At 44.4% G+C, this 24,727-nt stretch overlaps 1 protein-coding gene across 6 annotated transcripts in view; it reads right to left on the reverse strand.

Annotated features, from left to right (window-relative positions):
- LOC105702800 (serine/threonine-protein phosphatase 2B catalytic subunit alpha isoform) overlaps positions 1–24,727 on the reverse strand; it is an 89,611-nt gene that overhangs the window by 56,777 nt on the left and 8,107 nt on the right. For all 6 annotated transcript variants that reach the window (XM_023432303.1, XM_012430654.2, XM_012430653.2 and 3 more), the window contains exon 5: positions 3,273–3,397. In XM_023432303.1, the coding sequence (XP_023288071.1) occupies positions 3,273–3,397 (125 nt within the window). The remainder of the gene's footprint in view (positions 1–3,272; positions 3,398–24,727) is intronic.

Consider the following 24,727-nt stretch of genomic DNA (forward strand, 5'->3'; position numbering starts at 1 on the left):
CCCTATACACTCTATACACTCTATACACTCTATGCACCCTATACACCCTATACACCTTGCGTACCCTTTGCACTTCATGTCGTGCATTGCGGGGCGACAGACGCATGCATTCACCCTTGCATTCGCCTCAGTGCCCGCAAGCGTTGATCTCGCGAGAATCCGCAAACTTAACCAAGCATTTCGCAATCCAACTGATGAACGATTTGCAGCTCGGTAACGTACTTTGTTACCTGAAAATTCCAAACTTTTCGCGGCTTCTTGAATCTCCTAGTCCGACAAGAGTCTTCGGCATCTATTTTTCACGTCGATATTCTCGATACCGTTTTACAACAACTGTGCAAATACATATTCTTACTGATATCGCTAAACACCGCTTTAATGTAAAAATGTAATGGAAGAAGGAGAGCTATTAAAAGTATATTGGAAAAGTTGGGATGAGGGGGAACTTTTGCAAGCCCGAGTGCATTTTACGAAGGAAAAAGTAAGCCGAAAGAGGAAAGAGGGAGAAATCCTTTTCAAGAGCGAAGTTGCAGTTTTATGGAAGAATTTTTTGTTCTATCTTGGAGGGCATAAATTATTGGCGATGCCGCATGACGGCGCGGGTGCGGTTTTTCCACGAATGGGGGGACGGAGGCATTACATGGGGCAAAGCGGATTCCTCCGACCCCGAAGATTGTCTAACGTGCACTCGACTTGTCTTTGATCCCCTGATTGCATTCCGCCCCCTCCTTGCACGCGGCATACAGTTGAGAGGAAAACACATGTAATTCTCGGGATCGCTTTAAAGAGACCGACAGCGCCCCGAGGGAGCTCACCTTTGTTGCGACGAGCTCCAATTCGGAATCATCGATTACGCGGTATATCGGTAGGAAAAAAAAAACAAAGGGAGCACTAGAACGACATTGTTCCTGACATCGGTATCGTCCCGCCCCATTCTCTTCGCTCGGACTCGTTGTTAGAGGATTAAAACCAGATCGGGTAAGCTTCCGATGAAATTCTCGGAAAAAACTGATTTTCGCGTTGCAAAGCTCCTGTACCGATGTGCTTTGCAAGGGATCGTGCTTTTCATTAACCCCTTCCGCTCCCCCGTTCTATGTAGAGAATAAAATTGCCCCCGACGTTAGTATTCCCTTTTTATAAAAAGAGACGCGCAGAAACGACGACGAGTAATTGTTAATCCATAACCGGATGCTGAGGCTCGTGCAAGCAGACTTATATAAATACATAGAAGATTAATGAGAAATCAATGATTAGCCGATAACAGGTGTCAATAAAGCTCTCTCAAGAGGATCGAAAGGAGCTCGAGGGAGTTTTCGATGAAATTTTCAAGAATATTGAATCTCGCGTGCAAGGATCCTATACCAAGAGGCCTTGCCACTGAAAGGATCTTACTTTTTTATTCGCACCCTGAATGTTTTGCGATTCCATTAGCTTTGGAAAAAATGGATAAGGACGTGTGCGGGCCTTCGGACTGTGATTTAATATCTTCCCCCTGCACGAGAACGTGTGAAAATGACGTTAAATAATTATTGAACTATAATCGGGACTCGCGCAAACAGATAAATAAATAAATGGGAGCTTAATGAGGCGTGTGAATGAAGTTCTCCCCGGGGGTCGAGTCATCCCCTAACCTCCGTCGCCGACTTAAGTTCAGTCCGAAGTTTGACTTCTCCTCGTTACGCCCTTCCCCGTTCTGTGACAGTCCTTTATCGGTGTACCTATCGGCGATATGGTTCCGGCGATTAGAGGATAATGATGAATGGCGGGGGCAGTTTTGCCAGACAGAAATCGACGGGCTCGCCGACAACTTTACCCTTCGGAGCGCCGTCGCTTTCGGAGTTTCAGCAACTTCCCCCCTACTTCAGATTTCCCAAAGTCCATTGCACGGATTTCCCAAAGTCCATTTCGCAGATTTCCCGGAGGGATGAGGTTTCCGCTAAGGGAGACTGAAATTCCCTGAAACGACGAAACCCTCGAGTCGAAATTATCGACCTCGGTTGACCCTCTAAATCTTCTATTCTTTTCACCATTTAATTTGTCGACAGAAACTTCATTTTTCTTCAATTTTCTTCAATTTCAACATTCAACTTCATTTCAACACAAGTTCACTTTTTTTCCTTTTTCGTGAGAATCTTGTAATAGTCTCACAAAGATAGACCGCATAAATGGGATAGGGGATTTCAATAAGCTTCATACAGGTTGATCAAAAGGCCAAATAAGCAGACGCGTATCCGAGTATTCATCCGAATGAGGCTCATATTTTGTATCACTACCAATTCTAATTTCATAGATATCTTAACGTACCGAATACACTTTAAAACTAAACCAGCAGACACGAATGCTTTACTCGGAGTTGGCATCGAGTTGAATATGTTTGAAAGTTGAAACTTCCGAAGTTTGACCGAGCCACGATTTAATGTTCATTTGATAAACCCTATAAAAACGGACTTAAGTGTATATCTAGGTTTAAGTAAGACCGATTTCATTAACAATTTCCTATCTTAAATATTATTTCTCATATTATATTTCGAATTCTCACGAGCTTCCATGGAGCATAAGACAAATATCTTGAGACTTAACATAGTCTAGAACAAACCGACTTGAGTCGTTCACTCTTCGACTTATCGACGTTATCGCCATCATGAAGAGATGATAATCGAGAGGATCAAGCTGACTTCGAAAAACTATTGATTTTCGGAAAATTTCCCTCGGAAGTATTTGTCGGGCCGTTCGTGGTAAATATAATTAGGCGTTGGAGCTAATTATTTATACGGAAGGTTAGGGAGGGATCTACTTTCGAATTTGCACGGCTAAAAGCAGGAGGGGGGGTGGCTAATTAGCGGAGGGGATCGTTAATTAGAGAAGTCGATAATTGGACGCGTGGCGCCGGTGGAAAGGAGTTTCTTTGGCGTCTTTGTGGCTAATTTCGGAAGTTCGCCCTAACAAGAGGACGAACCGTGGGAATTATCCTCCGCGAGGATACTCCACTTGGCGATCTAATTAGGAATTTGCGAGCCTCTAATGAAGAACTCCGGTTAACTTTTACGGCTCGGGGGACCGCGATTCCTAAGATTAGTTTGGCCTGAGAAATTTTCAAATTCGAATTCAATTCAACGCATTTGTAGGAAATTAAAAATGAAATTTACCACGTACAGAGGCAGTTACGTCTTTTTGCCAGAAAATTAAGGCTCTGGCTAAATTGTCCACCTACTAGGAGCATGTTTTCTGGATATTTAATTTTTTACGTCGAATTGAGAAATGTTTCAACTCACCTCGATGCTGAAGTAACCTCTGTCCACGTAGTCGCCGAGGAAGAGGTATTTTGTCGTGGAGGGTGGGCCGCCCACCTCGAATAACTTCATCAGATCGTAAAACTGGCCGTGAATGTCACCGCATACTGGAACGAGACAAGGAAAGCACCGCTTAGAAGCGACCCTTTATGACGAATTAAAGAAATATGACTTCGGCGGGTTATATCTCGACAATAAATGGGCGCCGCGCTTAATTTTTAGGGCGGAATCAAGCTGGAAGGGGACACATAATGGGGAGGCCAGTAAACGCTTTCAGCCTTTAGACCAGCTCCGCACGACATAAATCTCCTCACAATCCCGGAGAATCGTTCCTTTTCTTTTTTTTTTTTTTCCATACCACGCGAGCAAAGTGGCTTGCGAACTCTCTAAGCGTCGAATACAATTTCACTCGAGTCCTTTCAAAAACGTGCAGTTGCGAAAATTCCACGACTTTTAAAGGCTCGTTATACAACCCAAGGGGAGAGAAAAAAAGAAATATTACGTCACGCAAAGTTGTTCCTACGTTCCGGAAAAATATTTTCTGACAAAAGTGTGTGGGAAATTCGACCGAAGTCCTGGGACGTGTTATCGGGGACTGACGGCGAGTTTCCCGGAGCGATTCGCAGTTCCCCCGAAATGTCCGCCGATAAATCGGGGATCGATATCCAGGGATCAAACGGCCCCGTTTCCCAAATTCCCTTTCGGCATTATTAAGGAAGGGCCCGCCCGTTCACAAACGCTCGGCCGCCACTCCGAGTGGTCGCAAACTTGTTTGCGAATGTTTCAAAGCGAAACTCCATTCGGCCTCGCGCCACCCAGGACGGATGAAGGAAACGAGGGGCCGTGGGGTTGTTTCGAGGAAACTTTCAATTCACGAGGAAGCTACCCGGAAACTCCGGCAGCTCCCATGGTCCCCCGTGCCCCGAAACTTTCGGTGATCGAGAATCTCATTATCGGGGAAATTCATTTTTCACCGGCGAAACCATCCCCCGACCTCGGGGAAGGAGTTTATCCCGGATATTTCAGACGGTACGGATTACGGTTTACAAAACTTCGTCACGAGAAATATTGATAAGGGGATAAAAATGAAAATATCCGAGCCCCCTAGAAATTCATTACGGGAGATCGAACCAGCTCTGTGAACCTGGAATCCAGTTTCAGGCACAAACAAAATGAACAGGCTTATTGGAACGTTTCTGCGATGTAGACGTTTATGCCATGTTGAGTTTTGTTTGTGCCATTTTTTCTTTTACAAAAGCCAAAGCTGTTAAAAAAAATAAAAAAATTCCGAAAATGACCATTTTAACGTCTTCGAGGTTCTGGGAGGCTCGGAATTTTCCTAACGTCAGAGAACCCATTAGAGTCGAAAAATCCAAGTTTCCACGATTTCGGAATTCGTTTATCTTTTTGAACAGCTCTGGTTTTTGTAAAAAAAAAATGCCACAAACAAAACTCAACATGACACAAACGTCTACATCACAGAAACAATCCAATGAGCTTGTTCATTTTGTTTGTGCCTCAAACTGGATTCTAGGTTCACCCAGCCGATCGAACCGGATTACGTTTTACAAAACCACGTTACGAGAAACATTGATAAGGGGTAAAAATGAAAGCTTCCGAGCTGCCGGAATACTCATTATGGGAGATCGAACCAAATTTAATCGACTTCTCCGGATCGGTCGACTAATTCGGTCGATCGGAAGTATTTCCTCTCGAGGCGAGAATACCGCTGCCACAGTTTCCGGCGGTGGAGTACCTGATTACAGAACGAATGAATTTTCCTCCCCACTCTCCTTCGTCAGGAAATGCGCCCTGGACTTAAATCGACTAAAAAAAAAAAATTATAATCGTATAAATTAATCCGCCCTATGAATTTACCGAGTAAATAATCGAACGATTTATTACATTTCCATTCGGAATAAATTGGATAAATAAATTATTTCTAATCGGGTGAATAGATTAATGTGAAGCAAGATTTATTAGATTATCGAATTTCCGATTTTACCAACTTAATGATTATGGAACGAATGAATTTTTTCTTCTCACTCGGGGAGGAGCAACCAGTTCAATTGATAGAAGTGAACGTCGGGTCAATTGACGATTTTGCAAATGGAGGATCGGCGAAGTTCCTTCAAGAACGGGACGAAAAAACGTTCCGAAGGGGCCAATGAAGGCTCAGCTGATCAGAATTAACGATCGCCTTGATCAGGCCGAAATTAATAAGTCTATTTAACGCGGGCGGAATTATAGGTAATAAAGCCGGGCAAATAGGGGACAATGGCCAAATGTCCAGAACTGGACGCACCGGAGACCCCAGAGGGTGATATATCGGGCGCCAACGTCCCGTTAATTGGACGTCGCGACGCCTCCTAGGCGCCCCTAACTAACATCACCTCGTATAACGACTAAGTGACCCAGCCGATTCTACCTCTGTGAACCGCCTACATGAGGAAAAATGGCATACACGTACATATGTATTTATAATGCGTTTCACAACTCCCGAATTTAGGGGATGAACTCCCTTACAGGGTCAATATCGTGCTCAGATAAGAGAGATAACGCGACCTTGCTGATAGATTATAACGGCACGTTTTAACTGTGTTTAAAAGTTTAAATGTTTGCTTTTTATATTGTATGAGCCCTGTATCAAGTGCAGGGAATTATGATAATAAAAAAAAAGAAACTGGTTCAAATCTCCATCCGCAAAGAAATAAAAAGGATTTAACCCGCGGGATTGAATCGAAAAATCAGGAAATAAATCATCTTAATTTAAGCTTATCTTCAAGGGGTGGGAATAATCGCGGTCCGATCAAGCGGGAGATTTCCTCCTGTTTCTTTTATCAGCGACGTTGATATCGCCATTCCAAGGCTGCACACGAAGTCGAGGCCACCCAGGAAACAGGGGCTGCAAATGATAATGGATGTATGAACCCCGGCAGCCAGATGAAAGATAACCGGGAAAGGTCGACCGGCGTGCCGGGGAGGAACAATCAGGGCTCGATTTGTTCCCGATAATTAGCCGATAGCGATATCCGTGCGGAGGTGCAATTAGGTCTGCACATTGGTGCACTCTCGGGGGAATCCTAGGAATTTTCATGGCGGCGTGTCTTGCTCTGACAATTGACAATATCAATAAATACCAATTTACCGAGAGCTCCGTCCGTACGCGAAGGGGAACTGGAATTTCGCGAGAGCAGATTAAATCGCGACGGGTAGATCAATTTTAGCGGTATCATACGTGCATCTGCATTGACATTAGGGGAGGATACAGCCGACCGGTGCATATCCCGATTTGCAGTGCCGATGCGGTGCAGAGATAGCAATGTCGACTGTATCTTCGCATTAGAGCGCACCGAAGTGCCGTCCGCACGCTACGTGCGTATATGTAGATGCAGATATGGACGCATATGTAGATGCAGATATGGACGCATACGTAGATGCAAACGTAGATGCGGATACTCTCTCCGCTTTCTCTGTCTCTGTCTCCGCCTCAATGGACGGTAAGTGCAATATCGTGTAGTCGGGCATAAATATTCACCCTGCTCCTGTAGACGCGCATTTACGATGTTTCGTGGCTCCATTCGGCTCGCGTGCGTCCAAAGAATATTAATATCAACATCGCTTTTCTCGTCGAACAACCAACGATCGATCTACGAGACGACTTCATTCGACCAAAAGGCGCCCAAATTTCTCGTTTCCTTGTACTAAAATTAATCGGGATTTTTTTTTCACAACGGAAATGAGAAGAAATTATATCAAATTGATATGTTGATATTTTGTGTACCGTAAAGGCCTTCACGCATATCACGTGTAAACGCACCGACAAGCATAACGGGAAGAACTGGCCAATCAAATTATAGAAAACTTAATATGGCGTCGATATTCGACAATTTGATTGACCAATTCTCATTGTTATGCTTACAGTCACTGCTACGTCATCCGTGAAGATCTTAAGAACCGTTGATATTTTATTTAACGTTGATATGTCAAGCATTAAAAGGAATAACGATTTTCACTCCATAGCATAGAAATCAATTAACGTTCCTTCTGCAAGACAAAGAAATAACACCTAAACTGAACGTATACTGTTTAAAAAAAAAAAAAACTAATAAATTCATGAAACGTGCATTGACAGCTTTATTCAAACCCAATATATTAATTCCACAATACCCTTGTAGGTGCATTTAATATACATGCTTTTTAATTTTTCAAGCTACTGACGGAATGTCATTAAATTCGAAAATTGGTCATAAATATAAAAACATCTTGCACTAATTATCATCGAGTGTGTAATATTAATTTTAACTTTACATGCTTTAAATTGCATAAAATTTGCGAACATTCGTAACGTCTCTCCGATATTTTATTTTGTAAGAGTTCCTTCTGCTGCGGATTACTCGAATAAACTACAGATCGTATAACAAGAATAATTAAAATCGGTATAATTAAAAAATAATACGGTGAATTTATACGAAAATGGTATCGTATTATTATCCGCAGGAGAAAGTAATGAAATCAATTACCATGGCCAAATACGTGCATTGTTTCCTATAGCCGCAAGAAGATAAAGTCAAAATTTATACTTTGTACAAAATAATGATATCAATCCATCTTTCCGAGAAAGCAATGAAATTACTTCTGCCAAATACGTTAATTGATTCTTATGATCGCAAAAAGGTAAAGTCAATTCAGTTTGTTCCTACCATAATTAAAACAGTAACGATTAATTTCACAAATGTAATCAAATGAATGTCACGTACAAAATACTAAATTTAAATAAAACAGACGAGTGGTACTTACCCCCCACAAAAGTAATAAAATCGATTCCTTCTATCACACGTGTGAACCACTTCTTGTATGCATAAATAAAATACGAATTAAAAATGAAACGGTTTTGGCGAGCCCTGTTACGCCGTAGGTGCAAGTACTTTTTCTGCAATTATTTCTTGCGAAATTGCGGATAAACGTGTAAACATTGATAACGGTTTTAGCCCGAAGAAGGAAGGTCTTCCGACTTGGCAGTTCCGTCGATTTTCATTCCGTGCCGCAAGTTAGAGCTTCCTGTTGTGCTTGCGGATATGTGCAGGGGTGCGTGTGCTCGTGTACGGGGCTTAGAAGCATAACTAAAGGCACATTTACATATCTCCCTCGCTCTCTATCGGAGGCCATCGATTAAAGCTCACGTGTAAATTGGCAACGAGGCGAGAGCAGGGGGAAAGGGGATGGAAACGGGGCTGTCGCGAACACGCGTGTACGTTTCGCATGTTGCGTCGACGTCGCGTGTGTACGTATGACGAGCTCACGTGCAAGACTCGAGGATATTACGGGGTACACGGAAACGCGTGCACGTATACGTGTACAGAGAGACTCGATAATAGACCGCTAAAGAAGCTGAGCAACAGAGAAATTGTCGAATAAATTTACGATGCTCTTTTATTACCCCCGCGAGGTTGCATCGTACCGTCGTAACGTTGGGTTATTACTCCCAGGAGGAAAGCGGCGAATTTCGAAAATTCCGCAAATTTTCTCAACACCGCCGGATGATTGGAAAACCGTCGAATAAATAATCGAGAATTGTTATCCCTGGGAGCGACGTGAAATACTGCCGTGGATATCTCGCGTCCAGAAGGTGGTTATCAAAATTCCCGCTTCCATCATGGGAGGAAAGACTAGCCGTGATATAAATTTCCGTTTACTCGAAATACGATCGTTACTTAGGCTAATTCCCTAAAGTCATCAAAAATCGCCAGAGAAAATTTGCATTTCCTGATAGAAAGGAAAAACGAGCCACGTCCTCCACCGACCCGAAAGACGTCGGACTGTCGGGCTAATTTCGTCAGGTCTTGAAAAATCCCCGAAAAAAAAAATGAGCATATCCTGTTTAGGAGGAAAAACAAGCCGCGTATTAAATCTCCGTCGATCCAAAATACGGCGATCTCTTAGGCTAATCTCGTTAGCTCGTTAACGAGTGTCCTTCCCGTCATGGAAATCCTGGCCGGTCCCTCGAGCGGCCCCGAGAGGAGTCATTAAAAAGGGGACCGCGGGCAATAATTTCGAAATTAATTATTCCGGCGTTTATGATAACGGGTATAAAATCCGCAGTCAAGGCTCGGAAGTTTCCTAGGACAGGAAAGGGGAAAGCTCGTCCTCGACAGAGCCAGGTTCCTCGAATCGTCTCTTTCGACTTTTCCCGTCGTCTTCCGGAACTCCCCGGTCCCCTGAAAACCGGCTGAAAAGTTATTAACTACCTATCACCATGGGGTACCTTTACTGCCGGCTCTTCATCGCGCAAAGTACGGTCCCCCCTTATGCTACCATTTTGCGGAGCAATAACGAGTTTCTCTCTCCCTCGGAGCGCCGCGATGATTCATAAAGAGGAGCGGATGCCCCCCACCCCCACCCCCCACGCGTCGATATTGCGAGGCCCGATGTCGCGCTCCGAAGTTGTTACCGGAACTCGTCGATGTTCAAGATCGATCGTTGCCTCGAACACGCGTTCGTCTAGATAACGGTCACGCGCGAAGGATAAAAAAATTACCGTCATGGCTGACGGGGTAACTGTCCAGCGGCGTTACGACGGCAATTTGGACCAGTTTTACTCAACTTCCGGATAGATGGAGGAGTGGATGAAAATTGAAAAAATTTATGATCGATTTTCGACTTGAAACGGGGGGAAACCTCACGTTTCTTCTGGACGAGCAGGAAAATATTTGGCTGAGTCTAGAAAATTTTTATTGGTTCAGCCATGGAATATGGATATTATGTGGACAACTAAATATTTGATTAATATGATTTAATCCTTTGGTTAACCTTTTTTGATCGATTACATCAAATATTCTGATAGATCAGGCCAAATATTAATATAATCTGGAATCCCATGGTTATTTTGTTAAAGGTTGAAGGAGGTCTTTGAAATAAATTACATATCAGAAGTACAAGGAACCTTCTGTTATTTATACGCTTTTTTTTTTTGTAATATCTATTAAAACGTTGAATGTTTATTACCTCTAGAAAAAAAAAAAACGATTAAACGGAGTATAAAAACCACCGAAGGTGGAATCGAGGTAAACTTGGTCTCTTGTGAGAATTTTCGATTAATTGTACATGAAATTAAGTTCACGGAAGACAGATAGGGAGACCCCCCATGGGACGTATGCGCAAGAGAGAGAGACACGTATCGGCCCCGGAGCGGAAGGAACCGAGACAGAGATACCCTTGATCGCCCACGAACCACAATCCTCTAATTGAACGATAATCCTCGGATCAGCCGACCCACCGCCACCACTGTCAAAACTTAAGGCCAAGAAGATCCACCGCAATTCCGGAAGCCCTGTACATTCCCGATATCGATAATCAGCACCGACCGTTCATATCGTTATCGTTCTTATCTCCTTTTTCGCTCATTAAGAGGCATAGAAAATCGTGCACTGGAGGATCGTGTCCCCGTCGCGAGTCCCGCCGATCGATGGCATTTCCAATCGATGTTCACGGCCCTAAGGTATCGTCGATGCGGATTGTCAATTGCGGTAACGACCGCGGTAACGCACTCGTCGATAGCGCCAGTGCGCGCCGAGAGTACTCGTTATCGGGCGCGCGTCTCTAACGCACTTCGATTGTCCATTAACGAGGACAAATTCGCCCAGTGAGGCGTGCACTCGGCTCGGATATATCCGCTTTGTCGAATCCGCTCGAAATCATCGACGCCCTAATCAGCGATTATTAATCCGATGACTTTTCGAATTCGCGTCCGCGAATCCGATCGGCCCCCGCGGGAGCTCGTAAAAGTACTTTTCCAGGAAATTTCCATACCGGAAGAGTGTACCTGCTCGGCGTAAGTACACGTCGAGACTGCGAACGGTTCTTTAATACCTTCTTACCTCGGTCGGTAAGGAAGCTTCGCGCAGACATTCGCGTCACGTATGGGACCTAACTGTCCGTACCTGTCTCTATCAGTTTGGAACTGCGAGGCAGTTAACCCACATCGAAACGCGCGGGACGCGATACCTTATGGTTATGGCGGTATGAACCGAGGCTCCGCTCTCTTTTATTAACAATATTGGCACCGAGTTTGAACTTTAGACCTGCCCCCTACGTGAGAATCCGACTAGGATTCGCCTTATCCGCGTTATCGCCTGCCGCTTCCTTGCCGATTTCCCTCCCTATCGTGTCCCGGAAGTAACTCGTCCCGTAACGTGCGAGACATTTTCAACGACTGCGCAAAAGGTGGAAAAAAGGGAACCGGAGCAGGGGGGGTAGATCGTAACAATTGCTTCGTTCTTGTTTCTATAGTTGAGAGTAATGACCTTTTTTTTTTTGGAATTTTTTCTAATGGCTTTTCTAATGGTAAACATATAATCTTCCTTTCAATGATAGTTTACGTCGTAACGCTTTAAAAGCTCATGAAAAATCGGCGAATTTATTTCTTTTTTTGCACCGAATGTCCTTGTTACGATCGCGACCCGTGCAGCGTCTCCCCTACTGATATGTGCCCATGATTGCGAAAGTGATCTAATTATTTATTTTATCCTTGATATTTTATCCTTGATATTTTATCCTTGAAGAACTAACTCTACGTCATTGTAACTGGAATGTACGCAACACAAAATACGAAAAAAATCCATTTTTACAATTTTCCACTTAGACCTCTTTCATCATTACCGGCACATATTCGCGTGAAATCTCGTAAGGATGAAACGTCGAACTACTCGCGCGAGGGTAAAATCTTCAACTTGGAAGTAGAATTTCACTCGCATAGTGAAAATATATCCACCTGCGGAGCGTCTTGAATTTATCGAGGATTGAAAAGTGAGGTTTCGAAAGCGAGAGAAAAGTGCGTGATTCGGTTCGCTTTTTTGCATTTCTCCATTTCGAACACGACTCTCGTTTACGTCGATTCAGACAATTAAAATCGTGGCGGGCTCTAGTGAAAAAGGGCACTCGAAGTCTCGGAGATTTTCCAGTTCGCGGGCCGATCTCGCGACAAGTTTTCCCGACCTTCGGTCACCGGAGTTATCCGAAGCTCCCGGGAAAAGAAAACTTTCCAACCGGGTCGGAGTCGTCGAAAAGGAAAAGCGTCGAGTGTCGGTCGCCAAGAGGGTCATTCTCCCATGGGGAGGGGTTGAAAATTTTGACGTTCTTCCGACGAGGCCCCCTTTTCGTCGGTAGTTTCTGGAGACGGACAACGGACGTTTAATTATTTAGGGTACATCTTCGGGACTACGACGAAAAACCTCCGACGAATCCAGTGAAACTAAATTCCCGAGGGAGTCGGTCGGTCACCATTATGAAAACGGAGCCCTTCGACGACTTCTTCTCGACCCCAATTGCGACACCATCAATTATCCGCATTTCACTCTCCACCGACCCCTGATTTTGCCCTACCCTGTAAAACGTAATATTTCCATATTCCCTTGATTTTCCGCCCAGAAACAAGCAGGCAACAAAATTGGCACGTGGCCATAATGCGCGTTAGAGGTGAAACATCAAAGTTAAAAAGAATTATCACATTGTATTAGATACGATTAAATATCATTATTCTCAATTATCCTTTCATTTCACTTTAACTTTCAATAATCAACTGCGAGAATAACGCGGCAATGCTGACGAAAACTTTTACGGAAATTGCATCAATGCTATAACACAACTGAGAATATAAATAATAATTAAACGTAGAAAATTACCAATTAAGATGAAATACCAATAATAACGAGCTGAGATTTTAAAGTCAACGTTGCCAAGGCAGAACCACAGCCTCTGACTGACTTCTTCGACAGCAAATTCGAAATCAAATAATCCGAAGGAAAATGTTTACGTAACTAATGTCAATAATAATATATAAATCGAATGGCAAGTAATTTAAAAAATAAAAAAGTGTTTCATTTTCCGAAACGGATTCCGTTCATACTTTGCGAACGTACACGTATAGCCTTAAGAAGTTTCACTTGATAATCTCAAAAAGCCCCAGACACGAAGTAAAGGGAACGGTTAAGTTCGGTTTCATTAAAGGAAAGGGTTCGTTTCTCGGGATCCCTTAAACTCGTTTTCCACGCCGATGGGATATTTTCGCGGAGCCGTGCGTTTAATTAAAACGAGGTCGCGGACCCGAGAGCGTCGCTTCGAGGGTGTGTGTGGGTCCGCGAGGGTCGAAAGCTCGGCCTCGCCGCTCTCCCTCTCTCTCGCGCGCGCGGCCGCGCGCCTCGCCCCCTCCTCGTCGCACTCGTGGCCGAGAGGCTGACCCGGTTTTGCATCGCCGTTCGAAAAGCTTCCGGCGTGCCCGAGGCTCGCGAGAGGTCACCCGAAAAGGAAGTCCGCCTCTGCCACCTGTAAAACGAAGTCTCCGCCGGGTTTCCGCGACTTCCGCGACTTCCGGGCCTCTCGAGCCCTTCTTTCCCCCGTCCCTCCTGACTCGCCGTTTTTGCGTCTCTCGTTTGTCATCGGATTACGGGTCCCGAGGGGAGACGAGCTCGAGGGAAGGGTCCCCCACGTCGGGTCGGTACTCCCTCCTCGTGCAGTTCCCTGCTCCACATTCCGTTGACCCTCTGGATTTCCTTTCGAGTCCCCGCGAAAACCACGCAAATTGCGGAGAACAAGAGGGTTGCACAAATTTTGAGGACCCTTCCCTTGCAGTTTCCGGGGTGGAAAGGACTCCTCGGCTTTGTAAGAATTTTTTGGAAAATCTTATCAGGCTATCCGCATCGTTAAAAATTCTTCGAACACTTTCGAATGCAAATCTACCCCGAAGCCAGATACAGCGCCATTGGAAATGAAAACCGAACAAATGTACGCGATATCATTTCGAAGCGAGGATTCGCATTCAAAATTTGTCAACGACACGGTGAGATGAGAACGAAGGCGATGGAAATGTTGATATATGTGCTACATACAACGCGCCTTTCTCAAAATAGTACAGATTCATGTGCACTTCGAACTATGTACTGAACTTCTGGGTTCAAATACAATTGTATATGATAATTCAAAATGATGGAGCTTGAAAAAAATTCAACTACATGTGTGCTATGTTTCGAACGAATATCTTCAACTGTGCGATTAATGTTGGACTTTTAAGCATTTTCTTTGCGTAGACCCTGATTCTAGGTATCAAGCGTTGTCGAACGTGAGTCTATAATTAATACGAGGGCAAGGGGTTCGGCAAACCCCCGTAATCCTATGGATAGGATGTAAAAAAGTGAGAATCGATCTATCGGTCCGGAGAAACGTCGCGTGTGTACGTACAACGCATATCGTAGAAGGCAGGGAGCTATCATATTTCAGTTACTCCATTTGGGGTCGCACGGTTATAATATTACGCATGAGACGGGAGACCTATCGTATTGCAGTTACTCCATTTCGAATAATATGCTTATAATGTTTCATATGGGGCTCATATGTAGCGATGACCGGAACGGAGGCTCTTTGCGATAACAAGTGTAAGACGTCGGCCGATCTTTCCTCCCGAAAGACAATTCCACATTACGAGCCATTATATTATACTAGGTTAACTTCGAAAGTTCTGTCGTTAATCGATGACTTTTTTTTCCGGATAAGAATTGTCAAAACCTTTTTTTATATATATTTAAGGCGATACGATAGGACATTCTATATATCGAATCATCAAAATATTGATAAAACTTTTCTCCAAACTGGGTGCACCGCATCATTTGACACTTTAACACGTGATTATGGAGGTCCTAAGAAAGAACGTGATGCTCGAAAAATTTCACTTCCCCCCCCAAAAAATGTTTGTTTATTTTGCCCAGACTAGAACCATTACAGTTTTTGTGAAAAATTAAATTTCACGATCTTCCTTAGGGCCTCCATAATCACGTGTTCAAATGTCAAATGATTCGGTGTGCCCAATATGGGGAAAAAATTTATAAATACTTTGACGTTATATATATAACTCTTTCGTATCACCCTAAAGACCATTCTTTTGGACGGTTTCCTAGGGACTATTCCAAGGATTTTTTCCCTTCGCTGGGAAAAAAAAAAAAAAAAAAAAAACAAGCCAAGGAAGGCTCTAGACTTCGCTCGCGTGGGAATCGAAGCAGTTAATCACGGCAGAGTGATGCAAGTGTAAGCGGCTTATTATCTGATATCGGCCTAGCGTGCCGGCCGTGTGCCTTGCTTACCGATGGTAACCAACGTGTACGCGATACCCACGCTTCGTGGTCGTGCCTGCCCAGGAAGAGTTTCTTGCCGTCCCCGGGCGACATCAAAACTCTAAAAACCAATCCCCCAAGAAAATCCAAGTCGATCGATCGCCCCAGAGTCGAAATTTTCATCCTCCTTAGAACCTCTAATAGTAGGCTTAAATAGATTTCCAGCAAACATACCCTAAAAACAAAATGTCGATAAACCAGAGAAATATTTCTTCGAACAGTACCAAAGAAATATTTTCTTAATTCGAAGAATAATCATCTGACTCGAATAAAATCGAATAAATCGGATGCGACGTTCCCTCGGAATTCTGACAACTTGTTCCAGCCAAATAATTATCTTTCTTTGAATTAAAAATACATTTCTTTGGTACTACTCCAAGAAATAATTCTTGGCTTCGATGAAGTTTTTTTGTTTTATTTTACAGCGAGGAAGGGTAAACTTCTGTACAATCGAGGTCCTACTTTAGACCTTAAAAGTGGCAGATATTTCCATTTCTTCTACTTGTACGCCTAAAGTAGGGTTTAATTCTCGTTAAGTAGGACGTATCGGGTCAAAAGTAGGGCTTAAAGAGGGGAATAGGACCAAAAGAAGGCTTAAAGAGTGGAATAGGACCAAAAGGGGGCTTAGGTTATACAGGTTCGAAGCAGGGCTAAAGTTTCGGCGCGGGGTCGCGATATTGCGTCTCGGCCTATGATTCTCGGCCACGTGGCGTCAAATGACGCGAATAAAAAAAAAGAGCCAAAAAATGAGTGCCCTCGAAAAAAATTGCGCTAATTCCGGCAAATCTCTCGGCCTCTTGTGATGGGGATGCGAGCTCGACCGGCCGTCAGGGTGCGAAACGTCGGGACCCGCGCACCAATATTGACGCGATTCTCCGCGAATTGACGTCGTACCGCGAGAATATAGATTCCGGTATTGTTTCCAACTGCAGTTACAACCGGCATTGCGCCGCGCATTAATTATGTTTGCATAATTACGGCCGCCGTGTGTCCGCGCGACGCTGGCCGCGAGACCGCGGCGGCCGATTATTCGCGTTTAGATACCCGGTGGAAGAACTACTTTAAAATATATTTTGAAATAACGGGTTGGCACGATATCAGAAATTTGCAGAAATTTCATGCGTAACGAACCGTTAAAAAAAAAACTGCACCCCTTAATAATCAAAGCTGTGCATGTCCGTTAAGCACACGTATCGTTCGGCATAATGAAAGGGGACTGAGAATACCGCGGTAAATTCAAATATTTTTTAAACCAAAATTGAGTCACTATTTCGTTACATTATATCCTAATGTGGAACGCTCTTTTGCGAGTAGTCTATTAATCACAATCCCTCCAAATTATGGGAACGAACCCGGCGAGTAATTTTTGCACCCCGAAGAGAAATGAAAAATTTGGACAGGGCCCTTAAAAATGGCCGCGTAGGGGGTTCCCTGCACGCGTGGACATTGTTTTATACGGCATTTGTGCACGCATGGCCACAGGACGGTCCAACGGGTGTCCCCTTAGGATGACAAATGCACGCCGCGGGAGTCACGGGGGGGAGTAGGGAAAGAGGTCGCCGGGTGCACCGGCCTGGGGGTGGTACTGAAAAATGACCGAAGTGCTCTAGAAAGGGGTAAAGCGAGAAAGGCCAAATGGTAGGAACGGCCAGTACTTATTTGCGTCCCGGGTGAAATTATCTCGAAAGGAAGGGAAAAGAAACCCCACCCAATTATTAATGCATTACGCGAGTCGCGGGGGTGCAGCGAAGGGGCTCGTGGGGTGGGCTGCAGAAATCTGCACATTCGAGATCTGCATTTTTTTTTCCCCGTGCGCCAAGTGCCCAGCAGAGATTATATTTCGGAGCGTATTGCATTTTTCATCCCTTACCGGATGAATTCGAATAGGGAGAATGATAATCGCCGGTGAATAGTCGTAGCAAGTGGAATTGAAAGATCGAGATCAGCGTTCGAGCGGGGCTCGGTGGGTGTTAACATAGCCATGCGGATCGCGTGTGACATATTGCGTGCGACACATTGTGTGTAGGTCTATGTGTGACACACTGCGTGTCCCTTGCACAGGGTGCGTGCATTCGCGTATCATTCGATCGAGGGGTGGACGTCCAACGATTTATACCCCCGACGAGGTACTCCCCAACCCCTGCACGTTATTGTGGCCGCACCATAAATGGCTGCTCAAGGATAGACCCGGGTATAGGATATATCGTGGGCAACGTATAATATATATATATATATATATATATATACGTACATATATATGTAAGCGAAGCTATAAGCGCCACCTGCGTGTCCTGAGCCTGGATATACCGGGTGGTCCCTCGCGAACAAAACATCGGAATATCTCCGGTGTTTCGTTAAATATTTTGCCGGATTTTTAAAAACGCAAATGTACGTCAAGCAACGGTCATACATGTTCTGAGAAAACTCAGCTGTACTTTGCGCGTCTCGGTGAAACATCGGGGGTAGATACATTTTTTCCCAACGGAATCGATTTTTCCACCCCTACGAAAGTTGTAGACCGGGTCCTGACGAATCCAACGACCCGGATTAAGTAGCTTTTCGATAAACGGCTCGTGAGATATGGCGACTTAAAGTTGGAAAGTAATGTGCGCCATGCGGCGTCGCATAAGGGTGAATCCCAGGTCACGTAGTGCGTGTTACTCTCCCACTTTGAGTCGCAATATCTCACGAACGGTTCATCGAAAAGTCACTTATTCCAGGCCGTTGGTTTCATCTGAGTCCGCTCTACAACTTTCGTCGGGGTGAAAAAAATTGCCCTCTGCGTTAAAGAGAAATGACAAATAAAATCGGTAAATTCAAACGATCCACTTCGCAACGTGAAATGGCACTTTTAACGCCATGGAACCCTATTCGATTCGTTTTTTCGCCCCAGTAAAAAATGGGAAAGGTGTTGAAACGTGTCGTTTATGGTTGATCACCCGGTGTTTAGATATAGATATACATATACATGTACAATATAACATGCCGCGCCATTGGCGTATAGGTCATGCAGCACTACCTGCACATGCACAGGTAGGTACAGACAAACGCATGCAGAAATGCCAGGCGAGAAGATAGACAGATGTAGAGATAGGGATCGGCAGAGAGGAAGAGGGAAACAATGCAGAAATATACGTACACCGGTATGCACTCTAGTGCATACGTGAAATATATTATTCCATCAACCAGAACCTGATTACCGCGCAATTAGAAGAGACTGGCGAGATATTTGCGTATGCACGTGTGCATAAACCAAAACAGGGGGTACTGATAGAGAAACTACGGTAAATAGGACGAATGGAGTAATATATAAATGTAGTATATAACACGCTGGTACTATTCCTTTCCGCGAGATTCACGTTTCGTTGGAGCCTATTTCGAGCGATTAGCTCCGGGTAATTAATCGAAAAATTAGAGATAGGTCGGAAAATCAAAGGCTGAACGGTTCTCGATGGGGTTTCCCACTGCCAAAATCACCGACGGAAAATTGTTAATTGTTGATGCGCGTTCCCTCCCCGGGGTGGTAATTTCCCGGGCGATGATTGAGGGAGACGTTTATCGGGATTTAAAAGTGTAAATCGTTCCCGATCAACGGAGATTTATTTCCCTCGTAGTTGTAATTGTTTATCCGTTAAGCGGTTCGCTTCCAATTTAAGCGGACCTCCCTTCCCGATTTAAATGTTCGGCGATGCGTACGGATCATTTAACGTTCGGATTTCACAATATTAGTACATTGCCAAACAATGTCCCAATCGGATTTACGTTCCGAGAATTCGGTTTAACGAATACATCCGAGACGTGTTCATATCTCAAAAATATAATTTCCTCGAATGATGTCGAAGCAATTATAAACATCCTGCTTAAAGGATTACGCGTATATAAATATGACTTTCTTCGGGTTGACTTTTTAAAATTACCTTTTTATCCTGAACACGTGTCAATAGACGGGGGGTTGTAAATAAATCGCACTCTTGGCAGGTAAGCAAGAAAGGGGAAAGAATGATCAAGGAGATCGAGAGCTCCTGATGAGGATCTTCGATCTCTGTCAAGTAGCTCCGAGTCCTGGGAGGATTGTATCCTCGTCAGGAACGCGTTTACAGGCGAGGCACGTAGGGTCCTCCGCCGAATGACAGCCTGACGAGATTAGAAATTCGTGTGCCTAAGTGTTTCCTCCATTTGCCGGCGATCCCTCCGTGATCACCCAACAGTAAGGACACGAAACGAGAAAATCACTCCTCGAATATAGACGAAGCGAGCTATCTTAACTTATGAGAAAAATTAGAGGAAAAAAAAAATCGACGCGTGATCGCCAGGCGTATTGGAAGTGAAACGTCGATGTAAAAAGAGAATCATTAAACATTGTTAATCATTATTAACTATTCACCTTCACGAAATGCGATCGATCCTGCTTGCTTTGGGCATAATTACATTTCTTTATAAATTTGTACTATTGTTATTTCACTTTAAGTGTCAATAACTAAGAGATTTACCCAGTAAAACCAACGACAGGGTTTGCGCAAATCGTCCCGACGCTAACGCACAAAACTGAATATAAATCGTAATCAACCGTGAATATAACATTTACGCCAGTTGCGACAATACTAACAGGCAGAAATGCATATAAATATTAATTAACCATAAAAATACAATTGGGACGAGATACTGATATTGCTCCTGTTATCAAGCAGCGATTTTAGTGCCAACTTCGCTAAGCCGGAAGCGCACCCGCTGATTGACTTCTCAGACAACAAGTTCGAAATTAAATAACACTGAGGAAAACGTTTACGCGAATTGTGTTAACGCTAAAACACAAATATGAGGGTGAATAACAATTAACAGTAAAGAAAAAAAAATAAAATAAAAGAATAGCGTTTCACTTTCCAAAACGGGTCCCCTTCATACGTACGAACGGCCATACGAACTTACGCGTACATACCACGAGAAGTTTCACTTAAAAAGTTACTCGGCACCGGTAACTGTCCCCGTATACGTGAAATATCGGCAGGAAGTAATTCTTGGAGTAATCGGCGTTTTCCGGCCCCGCTCTCGAGAAGGGCGAATTTCTTCCCGTGAGATAGCCAGGGGATGATACTCGGATCGGGGAGGAGGGGAGGCTGCGTACCGGTGGATGAGCACCCTATCTCGCCCGCAGCAATTTCCGCGGCAACATTGGATTTTCCTTTTCCTCCCGACATTGTGTAGTGCCGGAAGTATTCCGTAGGAAAACTCCCCGGCCAACCCTTATGCCGTTCCGACCTGAGCCAGCATACCCCCGGGGGCGCCCTCCCCCGCGGCCCGGGAGCCCTTCCGCCCCCTCGCCGGCACTCTTTTGCCCCTAAAGCACCACTTTCGCGTCACAGGGTGTCGGAGAGCCAATTGCCGACCTGACGAGCAGAGGGTATCGGCCAAGTGGCAAAACCCTCCCCGGAATTCCAGGAGTTACAGGAAAAGGGAGGCGCACCCTCGCCAGGCCGCACCGCTGACGCATGAAATACGTATACTCCAAGGAAACCCTAATTAATCTACGCATTCCGTCCTCTGACATGAACGGCATTCCTCAAATGCTCGCAAAAGAAATGAAAGAAAAAAAAAAGAAAAACTATTATCGCAACAGCGCTACCGAATGGCAGGTCTTCCATTAGGGCAAGCGGAAAGTTCAGTCGCTTTCACGGGTGAACTTTGACGTAACCTGGTAATCACGGAGCACTGAAAGTTAGTCAGTGACGTAAGATTAGTTAGTAATCGGTAATCTGTAAAATCTATAAAACAGAACTTTTCGAACGACCTGGTATTTCTATTACCCTTTTTTTTTTTCTTTTACCACTCCTCTCTAGCGAGAGACTGCAATTAAAGATTTCTTTCGCGTTTCTGCGTTAAAACGGAACACGGGAAATTAGTTCGAATCCGGTTTGTCCGTCCAATTAAAAGGACGATTAGCTTAAATGCCAATTGGCGTACGCGCGGTAAAGGCGAAACGCTAATGGGCTGCACCTACGATAATGGGATCCGTGGAAAAAGTGACGATGTTGAAATTATTATGGAGGGTAATTTCGATTCCGGGGTGAGGTCGCCGATAATGGGAACCTCGACTTCTAAAAAAAAAAAGAGTTCCTAATTAACGAGTTACCCCTTTTACCGTTTATAGTACGAATTATTACACTACCGATATAAGCTCCGAGGAAAAAGTTTGAACACGCGAACGTATCAGTGATGAAGTGCCCCTCAACGTTTCCAGTCGCAATTAGCTACCCCTTTAATTATATAAAATACCCCTAAGGGGAACTTTTTATCTCGTATTACGATAAAGGCATTAGTTTGAGATATTAAAATTGCTCGGGGTTAAATATCACACCCTCGTGTAAAATCCATATAAATCGTGTACGCCCAACTTTGGCGAAGCGAAAGCTTAAACCGAAGACCGAGGGACCTTTCCGAGATTTTGATACCAAAGGCAGAAGAGCTTAAGAGGGTTTCTTTTTTTTTTTTTTTTTCCCTCGAGCCCCGTTAAGAAACCTTAAGCTCTTATCAGTGGCAGCTCTACAACGGAACGAGGGGATGCATGCACCCTCGCGTGCTTCGCGTGCTTGTATAATAACCTCTTGAAGATCGAAAAAATAGATTATTTGCACTGGCGACCTGAAAAGTTGCCGCGGGCTCGAGCAGACCTTGTCCGCGGTGAATTCTGGAAATTAATTCAAAACGAGATAACATTCTTCGGCTCATCGGGAGACGCGTTAACAGGGCGTATGAAAGTTTAACTCGACGCGAGAATTTACTGCGTCTGCATAGGTGCATCTGCAGCCACGTATGTACTCGTATAATACCGGCAGAGAATCTCTAACATGGTGCGAGATTACGAAAGAGGGAGCAAGAGAAGATTACAAGACCACGGCGATGAGGAAAAGAAAGGCAACGTACGATGGAAAACCTTATTCGGTCATGAATTTTACACTGAGAAAACAGATTAGTTGACTAAAACAAATATATTTTTATATTATTGCCTGAATCATACATAATTGCAAGAAACAATTATTTCTTTCAGAAGAAAAACTTATGTTATTTTAAACAAATTTTCTTTATTCAATCTGACATTTCTTTGGATGTGTTCGATTGCAGATTTTTGTTACTGCAATGCATATTTCTTTTAGTTCATAAACTTATTTCTCAGTGTACAAATGAAATGGATATAAAATAAAGTTGCTTCATTCTTTAAGGAATGCATAAACAATATATATAACTATATAACTTTAACTCGCATAAGAATTTACTATGTCTGTATAGAAGCATCCGCATCAACTTATATACATGTATGTATATACTAGTAAACAATAATGCGTTCCCTATGGATATGGTATCTCCAGTGTACTCACGATGGTAAGACATTCATGTGCGTTAATGTACCTAAGTATCAGTGGTGGATCTTCGGCACGATATATATATATGAATGGCAAAGGAACTAGCGAAAGAGAAGTTCAAGCTCACAGCGGTACGAGTTGGAGAAGTTACGCATAATGGCTGACCTTACCGGCAGTAAATTCTGAAAACTTGTAACTCGGTATCGAGACAAATCGCCCAAGACAAGTCGACAAGTTTGACGCCCGGGACACCGAAGACACGGACAAGACATCGATATCGTCGTCGAGATTCCGATCTATCCCTCTTTCGGTCTTACTTCCCCCATTAAGTCCTACTTTCGACCTTATACTTCTTACTTACACGAATTAATCCTTACTATAGGCCTACGAGTAGAAGAAATGGAAATCTCTGCCACTTCGAGGTGTAAAGTAGAACCTCGATGGTCCAGAAATTACCCTCTCTTGTATTACCTCAAAACCCATTTAAGGCCTACAATTAGAGGTTCTAAGTAGGATGAAAATTTCGACTCGGGAGGACTTAATTCGTATTAAGTAGGACGTACAAGGTCGAAAGTATGACTTAAAGAGAGAAATGGGAACAAAGAAAGAAGTTGCATCGCGCGGGTTTAAGCTAGGACTAAAATTTCAGCTTGGATCGAGGCGTGAGAATTTCCATGAGCCATATAGGTGCATCGGATTCCACGTGTACGCGTATATAAGCACCGCTTGAGAATTCCCGGCATGATACGAGGTTGCGAAGGAGGAACAAGGGAGAGAGCAACATAGGCCCAGAGGAACGCGCGAGAGAGAAGCCACGCATAATGGCGACCGCACGGGCCGCGTCCGAGGAGACTCCCACGAATTAAAGGAACGACCTAACCTGGAAACGAGAGTTTCCGCTACTGTGGGGACGGTAGCTGCCGAAAGTGCTCAAACTGCGCGAAAATTCCCTGGACTCTGAAATTCCTGCGAATAACGTCCACCGCCTGTGGCGAGTCCAAAAAGTCGAGAGACGTCCGAGGGTCGAAGACAATTAGCGGAAATGAAAATACTTCCTTTCCACGTGGCGGGTAATATGGAACACTAATGAAGGGTCATTAATTAAAATAATTTGAGAAAAGGGGGCGAGGAATCGGGAGGAAGATTTAATTTCCGGAGGGGAGGGGGACTCGCTTCCTCGGACAAGTAATAATAATACGAATCCACGTACGGGTGGATTTTCGGGTGAAATAGTTATTATTCCGCGGAAAAGTGGATCATTCCCCTCGGTGCGCGGAGATCAATCGAGGAGTCGCACCCGCTGAAAGGAAAATCCTCTCGACCCGAGGAATAAATTTCAACCCTACCTTCTGTGAATTAAATTGATTTCTTTCGAGGGAGAGGGGATCCCTTTCCGGCGCGACGGGGGTGTTTTCATTAGAGGAGATCGACATGAGAGAGGAAATGATTTTTCGCGATTCCAGGGCCCCGACCGACCCCGGGGTGGAATTTCATGACGTCGAGGGGCCGGCTCCAAAATGCTACAGGCATTCCGATGGAGATCCAAGACGAGAGGGGCAGGGGGACGTTCCGCCGCGTTTCATCCGACATTTTTACGGACCCCTCACCCACTCGGCTGAATCGCATCCAGAAAGTTTCCCCCTATGCATATAGAAGGCTCCGATCGAGCTTTTTCGCGTCCCGGAACGCGCCCTCGTGAAAGTCAGTCTCGCGACGAGGGGTAGAAAATGGCGAGTCGAAGGAATCTGTATGTTGCACCCCGGAAACGTCGTTCGCCCGCTTCCGGATCATCCGGGGACACGTCGTCTCCACCGTCGCGGGGAAATTTACGAATTACCTACCACTTTTCAAGAAGAAAGGGGAGACTCTCCTGGATTTCCTCTCTGCACCCCATACACCCCCTTTCATATTTAATATTCCGGAG

This window comes from Orussus abietinus, unplaced genomic scaffold, assembly GCF_000612105.2.
Source record: "Orussus abietinus isolate OABI.00-Male unplaced genomic scaffold, Oabi_2.0 scaffold283, whole genome shotgun sequence".
NCBI classification, from domain to species: domain Eukaryota; kingdom Metazoa; phylum Arthropoda; class Insecta; order Hymenoptera; family Orussidae; genus Orussus; species Orussus abietinus.